The sequence below is a fragment of the Andrographis paniculata genome, unplaced genomic scaffold, assembly GCF_009805555.1.
Source record: "Andrographis paniculata isolate CXL003 unplaced genomic scaffold, ASM980555v1 Contig32END, whole genome shotgun sequence".
Lineage (NCBI taxonomy): Eukaryota > Viridiplantae > Streptophyta > Magnoliopsida > Lamiales > Acanthaceae > Andrographis > Andrographis paniculata.
Window position 1 is genome coordinate 5,467,284 of NW_026137565.1, and position 12,806 is coordinate 5,480,089.

Sequence of the window (12,806 nt, forward strand, 5' to 3'; positions counted from 1 at the left end):
TTTATATTATTCACACGATTTTTAATATATAAAAAAATAAAACTAAAATACAAAACAAATAAACTCATTTATACAAACTTTTTAACGTTTAACACTGTTTATTAATTTTTTAAATCAATTATTGTTTTTATTTTTTATTATTTTTTTAACTTATAAACAACTAGTTTGTTTTCTTGTAGTTTGAATTTAACTTGAAATAAAATATTTATTTTAATTTGTAGTTAAATAATATTTAGAGATGATATTTGTAAATTATATATATTTTCACAGTTTATTTTTAAAATATACATTTACTTTTTGGGCGACTGGATAGTTAAAATTAATCTATATATAATCTTGTTTTTTTTTTTGTAAAAATAAAACTAATATGATAGTAACGTAAAAGTAATTGTAAAAAAAAGATGCAAAATACATAATTATTAAATAAATAATTATTTTATAATTGAATAATAAAAAATAGAAATATATAACTCTATGAGTGACTAATACAATATATTTTTATTAAAAATGTACAATTTTTATTTTAATTAGAAATCTCGATGAACAAAACCAATATAATTACTATCTAATTTTTACTACTAACAATAATTTTCTAAGTTTAAGGTAGTGGTTGGATTTCAATTCAGCATATGCTGAATTTATATACATATATCATTATATGATCCAATTTTAAAAATTATTTTCATTTTTTAGGTAGCAATAAGAAATTACTCTTGATAGTTTAGTTAAAATAAATAAATAAAATTATTTGTATTAATTTTTGCTATTGATAAATAAACAACTGTTTTTATTTATTTTGATCCGATTTTAAAAAATTACTTTCATTTTTTAGTTATTCAAGAAAAATTATTCTTGATATTTTAGTTAAAAGAAAAATAAAAATTACTTGTATTATTTTTTACTATTAATAAAAAACAATTGTTTTTATTTATTTTTATTAAAATTTGTATCCAATTATATATGAATACATTTTTATAATGAAAAAGTACTATTTTTCTTTTTAAAAAATAATTTTATATCAAAAAATTATTTATATCAAATTCAAATTAAATTTGCAATTTCAAATCAAAATAAAAAGAACAGTTTTCAAAAGTTGAATGAACAAAATAATTAGGAGGTTTGTTCAGTGTGATTTTTTCGTCGGGTCTGATTTACAGAATATTAGGTTCGATTGGGATTTTACCTAATGCGCACTTTCAGATAACGGCTCCGTGTTTTCATGATATCTTAAAAAAAAAAAATAAAAAAAAAAAAATAAGTCTACATTTATTTGCTCATCCCATCCTGCAATCACTTTCAACATTACGCTAATTCCTTCCCAAACAAAATCATTATAAACCAAACAAAAATTATAATAATAAATCTCTACACTTCTCACCTTAGATTTTCCAACAAAGAAAAATTCGTGCAAGAGTGCAGAAAGTCAAGTCATCAATTGGAAAATATGTATGCATATACATATATACATATATATATATATGACTTATGTAAAGAATAACCGATTCCATTGGAAACTAAGCTCAAACAAACTCCATCCAAATCTACAACTATTTCTATAAACTATAAAACAATTTATCCACCAGTGTAATTATTAAAGCAGAGGGGAAGCAAAATTCAAAGGTGTAGGTGATGAAAAATGACAGATTACAGAGAAAAGAGAGGTGGTTTTAGTGGTGATTGGTCACATCAATGAATGCACTTTTCTCATAAAGGAACAAGACACCAAGAAAATGATGTGTTGATAAGTCTTGCCTTTTTAATCGCAATTATTTTTCTTTATCTATTAGTAACCTGGTAGCAATAAACAAAATATATGCACTGTTAGTGGGAGTGAAAGTTGGAATTTTTCTGACAATTTGGATTACTAAAATGGAATAAGCAGAACAGCAGCAGCTTTTGAGGAGTGGTGACGGAAGCACAAGCGTGCGAGTAGCAGACAAATTGGAGGGATTAATCATTAAGTGCAGGAATTTTTTTAATGTGGCCATCAATGGATTTCTTTTCTTTTAATGTGGTGCTGCTGTATGATTTGAATCGGGATCGGGACTCAATTTTCAAATTCGACGTGAATTTATTAAATTCTTGCATAAATTCGATATATTAAAAAAAAAGTTAATTTAGGGCAAAACATTTCAATTTATAGGTGTGAACGCCATGCGAGAGACGGAGGAGGAAGGAACAGAACAGTAGTGAATTCAAATTAAAATTTGGTGCTGGCGCGTGGGCTCACCCGGCACGTGCTCCGCACGCGCCGCCCAACTATGCATCGCACTGAGGCGCCTCCTGATTGGCCGGGCAGTCGCTGTCACGCCGCGTGACCCACCAGCAGCAACTGCGGGGAATAAAAACCCCTCATTCCTTCCACTCCCAATTTGCTCACTCCAAACGCGGAACGGACCGGAGAAGATTACGCAAATTCGAATGCGATTGCGAATGCGATCCCCACAGGCACAGGGATTCAATTTCCGCGTGATTGCTGGCGTTGGATTGTAGGCTGTAGGTGGTGGTGGTGGTGGTGGTCGTAGATATTTTTGGGGAAAGCTCCAGGGCACCGGTCGCTTTACTCTCGAGCACGCTGCTTTTCTCGATCTGCTGAATTGCTTGGATTGTAGTCGCGGATTCTGCTGAAATTCGGTTTTGACTTTGGAGGTAAAAGGCGAGATAAAGCAGCTGGTTAATCAATCATGAATTTCTAGCTGTTCATGCTTTGCTTTTTTCACCTTTTGCTTTTTTTCTGCTCGTCTTCCTCCTTTTTCTCTGATTTCGTGCTGCTTTCTGTTATTTTAATCATCTTGTTTAGTTTCATGTGTTCGTCTGTTGGGATTGGATTAATTTGGAAATCTATTTCGGACTCTGTGTAAATATACACATACAAGTACAAATACACACTTCTGCTGCTTGCGTGATATTGATTTCTACTGTTGGAATTTTTGCTGGTTTCGTCTTCATCCTTGATTTGGCGCCTAGGGTTTTGAATTGTGTAAGATTTCTTGTGGCTGAGATCATCAATTTTTAATTCTTTCTTGACTTCTAAGACTTCTAATATTAGCAATGTTACTTGCACTCAAGATTGACACTGCCTGTATCTATTAGTTCCGAGTGCTTAATTCTCACGGATTAACCATTCATGGCTTGTTGATTTTATCTGCTTCTGTTCATAAATTACACTTAATCCTTGTAAATCTTGACATTTCTGAAACTCTGGCTCTGATTGCTTTTAAGATCTGTAAGTTAATTAGTTGATTTTGTGGAAGAATTCCCAAATTAACATCAAATATGAATTCAGTTCCTCTGATGAAGGCAACCATTTCTGTCACAGGTGATTTCTTGATCATAAGAATGGATTCTCCACAGTCTGTTGTGTCGCCGCTCAAGAGCTCCTCTGTTCTTCCCGAATCCGAGAAGCGCAGCAACGCTAATTTCGTCGAAAACCTGCAACAGAAGGGGACTGAAAATGGCGATTCCAAGAACACCATTGGCGCATTGGAGGTGTACATTCACCAAGCTAGGGACATCCACAACATCTGCATCTACCAGAAGCAGGATGTCTACGCTAAACTATGCCTGACGAGCGATCCGGAGGAGACGGTGTCCACGAAAATCGTCAATGGCGGCGGGAGGAATCCGATCTTCAATGAGAGCATGCGTCTGAGCATCCGGAAAGTCGAATCTTCGCTTAAATGCGAGATATGGATGCTGAGCAGGGTCAGGAATTACCTCGAAGATCAGCTTCTAGGGTTTGCTCTGGTTCCGATATCCGAAGTCCTTCTGCAGAATGGGAAGCTGGAGAAGGAGTTCTCCCTCTCCTCCACCGATCTCTTCCACTCCCCGGCCGGATTCGTTCGCCTCTCAGTCTCATACATCGGAACGCCACCGGAAGTCATCCCAGTTCCCGCGCCGGCGTCGGAGAGTGATGCAGCATTGCAAGAGTCGGAGGAGTCTGCGAAGTCTGTCCCCGACGACTTGGACAAGATCGAATTCCCCGATCCAAAGATCGTCAACGAGAATCATCAGATGGTCGAAGAATACATTTCCATGCCGCGTCCCAATCTCGAATCTCAGAGTTCTGATACAGAAAACCGAGCAAATTCTGAGGTCAAGACTCCGGATTCAAAGATCGAATCGCCTCCAAGCAGCGTATCAACTAACGGGACTTCACCTGCCTCAGTCCCCGCAAGCGTTGAGTCTTCTGAAGAACACATCGTGCCACCTAAAGATAGCTCCAAGAACAACAATGGCGTCAATGCTGCTACATTCGTCAAACCTGTTGTCCCCGAGCCGGAGGTCATACAACAGGACATTGTCAATATGTACATGAAAAGCATGCAGCAATTCACAGAGTCGTTGGCCAAGATGAAGCTCCCTATGGACTTCGAAAGCGGACCAACAAGCTCCGAGAACTCTAGCTCGGATCAGAAATCTCCGGCATCCAAGAACTCTGGCTCTCGCGTGTTCTACGGGAGTCGAGCTTTCTTCTAAACTATCGCAAAAGTTCACCCGACTGCTAGTTTTTAGAATGGAGACTGATCCGTAGTTGTGTTCCATAACCAGATGTTTCGCTGCACCGTCATCTGAGTTTGTGTTTTCTAGTTGATTAAAACGAAACAAGATGTTCACTTATATGTCTGTTAACATGCTGTTCGCCGGCGTCTCAGTTAGCTACTTCGTGTTGTATATTCGAAACATTAGCTTTGGTATCGCCGTCTTCTGGGAGTTTTTATGCATAAAACATCATTCTTTATAATACTTTAACGATCCATAAGAGCAACCAGACGACAAAGAAACAGGCAAAAGAACCAACGACAAAACATAAACAACACAGAATTAGGTTCCTCGTTACAATTCATCGTACTAACACGAATGCAAGCATGAATCTTTGTCGAATACAACAGAAAACGAAAAATGGTGGTATCTGGTGATCTGTTCATTCTATCCGAGCTAAGAGAAAGCCGGAGGAAAACACCCTTTATGTATGAATCAAACAAAACCCCGCGAGTAAATAGACATTGCTGGTCATCGGAAAAAGAACGAATGCAAGCAGAAATATATATATCTACCTTCCCCACGGAGCCGGACAGGGACAGGTGCTAGAACCGATCTTCAATGGTGTGTGTATATCCCGTAATCTGATTTACATCTCAATCGAACTCGCGAACAAGACGAACGAACCTAAGTTACATGTAAGAATCAAACCTCATTCCTCTGTAAAATCTCCCGGGAAGAGCTCGCCCGAATCAAGACCCCAGTTAACTCTGTAGTATAGCGACAAACATCGATATATAAACTGAAAATTCACAATTCTCATGTTTCCAAGTCTCCTCTCTAATGCTGAGAATTCACTTCCTATGCAGCAATTCCTGAACAAAACCAATGGACACAAGTTTAGATTCAATAGATTCAGACAACGTTCGACAAACTCTACATCGACGTTCAATAGGAATAAATACAGCAAACCAATTCCCGGCATACGACCAACAGGCATAACATTATTCGGAAAAACTCCACAACAAAAGCTTCAAGAACGTAATGCATTATTACTACCTCTACTGGTTTGCCTGTTCGAAATATCATATCCCACGCCGTAATCCTCAGGATCCTTACCACCAGCATTCTCAGAATTCCCAATCCCGTAACCAAACGATCCCGGATTATCCAGATCAGAAGGCGTCGTCTGCCAAGTTGGATCGCCATACGCAGAACCACCACGATAAAAGGCACCATATTGATCCTCATAATCCCCAGCAAATGAAGATCCTGCGGCTACACCGATTCCTCCACCATTATTGTTTCTTCCGAATCCTCGACTACCTCCCACAGCATAACTATTCTCCCCGACATTGCCCACATTGTAGCTAAACGAACTTCCCCCGAGAGGCCCAGCAATCGGAGAAGTCCCCCAATTCACTCCATTGTTTCCAAATACTCCGAACCCGCCGCCGCTCGCAGAACCGGAGCTGTTTTGGGAAGTGTTAAGGCCGCCGTTTCCCCAAACATTTCTCGACGGCGAATTGACAAAAGAATCGCCTCTGTTTCCGCCGTTGTAACCAACGGGGGCGTTGTACCTCCCCTGATTATTGCCAAAAAACGGGCTCACGACACGGCCGTAACCTAAGCTGTTGCTAAAGCTAGAAACCCCTCCGAAGCCGGGATTTAAACTCTGCTCGATATTCACACCCATTCCAAAAGACGGCGAACCGAAAGGCGAGAATCCCGTACGATTTCCGGCTAAGGGACTATATCTACCGTCCATCCTGACCCCGTAGCCTCCGATGTTGCTCATGTTATAACCCGGGCTGTAGCTGTTGACAACGTTGTTAGCTCTGTTATAACCGTATGTGTATCCGATAAGTGGACTCCGGGTGGGGCCGGGCGACAATTCTTTCGGGACTGCTCGTTTTACCTCGACCATCTTACCCTTGAGCTCGTGAAACGTCTTGTGCAAAACTCTATCGACCGCATCCTCCGAATCGTACGTAATGAATCCAAAACCCCTCGGCCTTTGAGTGTTGTGATCGTACATTACTACAACGTCCGTTATGGTACCATACTGATCGAAATAGCTTCGGAAGTCGCTCTCGGTGACCGTCGACGGTAAGCCTCCGACGAAAATCTTTTTCGTCCGGCCAGGCCCTGGCGATCCCTGAATGCTGCCGGCATTACGAATCGTTTGGTGCTGGTCGTCGCGGGGAACGGCTTTCTTCGCTTCCACCTGTAAGAAAAGGACAAGAAGAAGATCATCAACATCGATCAACGATTATAAATTACACATAGCTTGAAATGCTTGCAATGCCAATCGAAAGGCAATGCCGTTCTTACAGTTCGACCGTCGATCATGTGCTTCTCTTTAACGACTCTTTCGGCGGCGGCGGGATCAGTAAAAACCACGAAACCGAAGCCGCGGGCGCGCCCGGTGGCTCGATCTCTCATGATCACTGCCTCCACCACTTCTCCATAGCTCCCAAAATACTCCCTGAGACGATCCTCATTTGTGTCCCAAGAAATTCCCCCAACAAAAAGCTTACATTGATCCATCTCCATTTTTCTTTTCTGCAAATCCAACAAAGGGGTTTTTAATATTCAACAAGGATAGATATCATCATCGTCGTCGTTATCAGAATTATCAGTATTCGATCGGAATTGGGAAATTTGAGAAATGATGTGCAAGTCTACTAGGCAGTCAAAGAACAGAGAAATCGGAGGGCAATTCATTTAAGCAATCCGCCATAACTGATCATCGAAAAAAATACAGTAAATCTCGCAGATCCAAGGGTTGCAAATGAACAATACCAAAATAGATAAACAGATATACTTTATCCTGAAAATCAGGCAGTCACCGATCAAAATATAATGCTGCAGCAGTGTTCAATCCAAAATCATCGGATCCTTCGCTTCATCAATCGAGATTCAATTTTTATTTACCTTTTCCCCATCAAACCAGGATGAGATTCGTAACTTGACTTAACTTAGATAGATCGGACAAAACCCACAATCAACAACAACAAAAACTGAATCCGAAGGGAAGCACTAACAGAAATTACAGAAGTAAATAAATCCATTGAATTGAATTGGGGCAGACTGAATGACTCACCATGAAATGAAGATGAAGATGAAGGAGAGACAGATTGGAAAAACAGGAATTATGCTCATCCTCTCACTTTCCTCTCTTTCTCTCCCCCAAAGTCCTTCTCTTCCTTTATTTTTCTTGGTTTATTCCACTTTTTATCCCCCCCCTCCCCTCCCCCTCCAAAAAAAAAACAAAAAAAATCAGGAGAATGGGTATTCAACCTTAGCTTATAGGGGATGAGAAGATATATATATATATATTAAATCTATTTGGATTTTGATACAATCAAGAGAGAGATATAGAGAGAGAAGGGGATGATGAGATAGATGGCCAAAATCTCGTCTGGTGTAAGAATGAATGAGAACATATGAAAGGTCGATGGTTCGAGTAAATGGAGACGATGAGCTTTGAACTATTGGTAAACAACGTTGGTTTGTCACTAAATATTTTTTAATGAAGTAATTCTAGATATATTGTCAAATTTAACTTTTTATTATTATTATTATTTTTATAGTCTATCCGTTATTTTAATGTCTATTAAATTTATTTTATTATTAATTGTGACAAATTTAACAAATAATATTTAATTATTATTTTTCGTTTATAGCTGTGAGATGTTATTCTCTTTGTCTCACTTACTTTATATTTTCACATTTTATGTCACTCTTGGAAAATAATTATATTTTAATTTCAATTTAAAATTTTAATTTAATTTGTTTAAATTTTAATTAAACTAATTATTTATGTTAATTTTAATTATTTATATTATAAAATAATTATTTTCGTCAATACATTCTCGTGTCTACGATAACACTGATATCTAATGTGGGAACAGAGTGAATACATTTTATCCTTTTTTTTTTTCTTTTAAATTTCTAACTAAAATTTTAAAAATATCTAATTTTTTTTTTTTTTACTTTTATCACTTTTACAATAAAATATGTAATTTTCTAATTGCAACTTAAATTTACAGAAAGAAATGAGTTAATATTATTTATATAATATATATTTCGATATAATTTTTTATATTTTATATAAAAAAATATTTTAAAACTAAACATTAAATAAATCAAATTTATTTAACTTAATTTTATAGTACAAACTACAGTGCATTTGCCTTTTATTTTAAGTTAAATAAATATTTAAATTTAAAACCTATTATTTGTTTAAAGAAAAATATTTAATTAAATATGTATCTTTAAAGTGTTATAAAAAATTCAAAAATCTCTTTATAAACATAATTAAGTATTTGGTTGTTTCTAAATTTATTTTACTACTTTATTTTTTTTAGAAATTTTAATGTATTTTTAGAAAAAAAAAATTACAAAAAGTATCAAATAAACATACTTAAAATGCAAAAGTAATTTAAAAGAATTATGGAAATACTAAAAAAAAAGAAAACAGTAGAGATTTAGGTTCATGAAGGAAAAGGAAAACAAAAAATATTTTTTGTTATACAAATTGCTCATCAACTTGACAAAATAGTTCGATTAAAAAATTATTCAGGTCAGATTAATGCTCTATGAATTCAGAATAAAATAAAAATCCTACGGGTGAGATTCTGTTCAGGAGATTGAATTTTAAATCTACTATTCATTTTATTTTTTTGTTTTTTATATTATATTAAAAATTAATTTTACATTCAAAATATTATATCAATATTTATTTATATCACAACAACATCGTGTAACTATCCAAATCTCAACTCAAAATCAAAACTTAGACAAACACACCCCAATGTTTACATTATTTCTTCTTCTTCATTTTTTTTTTTTAAATCTTTTTATTTTTATTTTTTAGTTTTATCAAACGACTTCTTCATTGGTTCCAGATGACAACTATTTGGCCTGCGTTGAATGTAGCCTAATTATAATTCAAACTTTGGATATTTTTAATATATTGAATATACAATTTCAACCTTCAACACATTCAATTAAAGAGCGACGACTTAAATCATCAATTAAAAAATAAAAATAATAAAAATAATAATAATAATAATAATAATAAAATAATAATAATAATAATAATAATAATAATAATAAAATCATAATAATAATAATAATAATAATAATATAATAATAATAATAATAATAATAATAATAATAATAATAATAATAATAGTAGTATTGTGGTATATGGACCACTGAAATTATTTGGGAAGATAAATGTTCCTCTTTTTGGTAAGCTCCAAAGAAAAATGCTTTACTACGTAATGAAAAAACAAAAAGGTCTTCACAGAATCCTCAACTGAAATGACAAAAAAGGACTTGGCTTCATCAATTGGATATTATTTTATAATATATTTTATCTAAAGTACTATTCAAATTAAATTTTGTATTATTTAATATATTTACAATATGACATAATTTAATATTTTATTAGTAGGTGATTAACTCGACTCTATTAATAATTGAGACGATAATTTAAGGAGACAAAGACAATGTCAATTTTGCCACCAACTATGACTGGGACAAAAAGACATTTATGTCCTCAATAAATCAGGACCGTCACTCTTTAAACCTAATCATGATCGGACGGACAAGATTGAGTTTAAGAGAGTGTAGAGTATTCATTGGGGAGGATAAATGGGTAATTATGGATAAACAATAAATAAATTTAATTAAAGAGGTTTAGGGTTGTTAATTAGGTGATTCCATATTTAATTCATTAATTTTTTATTTTCTTTTAAGAAGAGGGGCAGGTGTTGGGACCCACTCGGACAGCAGTGCCAGCTGTCCCACCACTATAAACGAATATATTTTTGTTATGCTCTTTTATAATTTTTTTTTATACTTTATTATTGTGAAAATAATAGTATAAAATTATGACATAACATAAAATATAAATCAAGGGTGTGTTTGTTTGGGAATTTGGATTTTGAGTTGGGATTTGAATAGTAAATATTTTGAATTTGAATAGTTGTATGATGTGATATAAATAAGTGTTGATGTGATGTTTTGAATGTAAAATTAATTTTTAGTATAATATAAAAAATAAAAAATAGATATTTAATTTAATGTTTTTAGGGGAAAAATTTTGGATCAATGGGATTTCGATAAAATCCTACAAACCAACACACCCCAAATGCATTCTTCTGGATATGTTCTTTCTATGTTTTGTACATATAATTATTACTATTTTTTTTTTAGATAAAATGATAATTTAATATTTATGTTTTTCTATTATCCAAAATTATATTTATTTTCTTTTTTTAGTGTCATCTAAAATTATTTATATTTAATTTTTTCATTATTCTTTGTACTTTTCTACATTAAAAATTAAATTAAAAAAAAAAATCATTTAGTATACATTCACATTAAAATATATGAATATATTTTTTATGACAAAAGATATGTATTTATTTGCCCAAAAATGTTCCGGATACTATTTTAATATATATTATGTATTTCTTTTATAAAAATCATAATTCAATATTAAATATTATTTTTCAAATTATCAACACAATTTTTTATATTTTTCAGACAAAAAAAAAAGTAAAATAAAAATATTAAACAAACAAACTTTTTGTACTTTATCTATCCGGGCTAATTATGATATTTTAAACACAAGAATTAATAAATAATAATGTTTTAATATAAAAATGGAGCGGGTAAAAATTAAAATAAGGATATTATAAAGAAAATCTTAAAGAATTAATTTTTTAAAAAAATACTAATATAAGAAGTAAAAAAAGAACAATAAATTAATTATTATTTATTAAATAATGAATGAAAAAATAATAGAGGTATAAAATTATTTACTATTGTAGATAAAAATAACAAACAATATAAAAATAAAATTTCACATAGTTATAACTGATTGATGAAGTATTTAAATAACTCTTTTAAAGTTTTTATTATATATATTACAAATAAAATGCATATTTTTACTAAAAATTATTTTTTTTCACAATTTTTTTTTTTGTATTAGCACAATTTTCTATAAATATTATAAAAAAATAAATATAAATATTTTAACGCAATATATACTTAATTCATTTACAATAAATAACAATTCAACATAAAATATTATTAACTATGCTCGGCATAAAAATATATTTATTTTAAAATACAAAATGAATACACCAAAATATATATATTTAACTAACGTTTTGTTTACGTAATACATTTTTACTCATTTGACATTATTTATTTTTTAAAAAATATCACATCAAATACAATTTTTTCTCGAACATTGCATAAAAAAATAATATAAAATTTGATATAACCTATAGGAAAGAATGAAGTTTTTATTTAATTAAAAATTAGTATCGTGCAATGCACGCATCAATTTAGAAATTATATATATATATTATAAATACTTATATTTATTTTAAATTTGTGTCTATTTAAATATTATAATATATATAGTTGTTATTTTTATTTTAAAAATTCAACATGTTAGTATAGTATTTCATTAATTAACTTGAACTTTACATTTGTTTTACATATTTTTGTATAATTTTATTAATATTTATATAATTTTAATACTAATAGTCGTTATACATAATAATTCAATACCGACGTGTAATATTTGTTAATGATTTAATTCAATAAATTTGGTGTGTATATATAATATATATATATATAACTTCACTTTAAATAAATTAACCTAAAAATTATAAAAATAGAAATACATATAGGTTTTATTTGATTTATTTATTTAAATTTGTTTACCAAATTCCGTGATTAAAAAAAACAACATATCAAAATACTATTGAAATTACAAGATCAAATCAAATACAATCCGAATATAATTGTTGTATCTTTAAATTAAACAAAAGAACTATAAGAATATTATATGAATTAATTGAAGATATTTTTATAAAGTTGTCATAAACTCATGTTTGCTTTTGTTTTGTTTTGTTTTGGTTTAAACAATGAGTGTGAATTGTTTGTGTGCATCGGCCCAATTCATTTTTATTTTTATTTTTGCTTTATCATATGTTTAGGCCTTGTAGATTTGGCGAATTTAATTGGATATTTTATAAGGAAAATTTATTTTATTTTTTCTGTCCTATTCGAGTTTTCAACTTTTCACTCAAAATTCCCGTTATATATTTGTCTTGAATATTATCTAAAATAGTACAAAAATTTAATAAAAATGTATTCAAAACTAAAATCTATACATATAAAAAAATGCATGCAAGGAGTATAATATAGCAAAAGTGCACGTATTCCTAATCTAATTTATAAGGGACGTTATAACAGCCAGTGACGAAATTAACATCTAAATTTCGAAA

General features: G+C 31.8%; 2 protein-coding genes across 3 annotated transcripts; one reads left to right on the forward strand and one right to left on the reverse strand.

The window, feature by feature from the left end:
• The first annotated feature begins 2,145 nt into the window (after positions 1-2,145).
• Positions 2,146-4,620, forward strand: LOC127247464 (uncharacterized). 2 transcript variants are annotated; one of them, XM_051269299.1, is made up of 2 exons: positions 2,146-2,649; positions 3,320-4,620. In XM_051269299.1, exon 2 carries the CDS (start codon positions 3,340-3,342, stop codon positions 4,477-4,479), a length of 1,140 nt encoding a protein of 379 aa, XP_051125256.1. In that variant the 5' UTR covers positions 2,146-2,649; positions 3,320-3,339; the 3' UTR covers positions 4,480-4,620. The 2 variants fall into 2 exon arrangements, with proteins under 2 accessions (XP_051125256.1, XP_051125257.1); XM_051269300.1 differs by lacking the exon at positions 2,146-2,649 and adding an exon at positions 2,657-2,980.
• Positions 4,621-4,810: 190 nt separating this feature from the next.
• LOC127247463 (heterogeneous nuclear ribonucleoprotein 1-like) lies at positions 4,811-7,749 on the reverse strand. The gene is made up of 4 exons (XM_051269298.1): positions 7,589-7,749; positions 6,817-7,047; positions 5,542-6,709; positions 4,811-5,357 (listed from the first exon to the last, which is right to left on the reverse strand). Exons 1-4 carry the CDS (start codon positions 7,589-7,591, stop codon positions 5,344-5,346), a joined length of 1,416 nt encoding a protein of 471 aa, XP_051125255.1. The 5' UTR covers positions 7,592-7,749; the 3' UTR covers positions 4,811-5,343.
• Between the last annotated feature and the right edge of the window lie 5,057 nt (positions 7,750-12,806).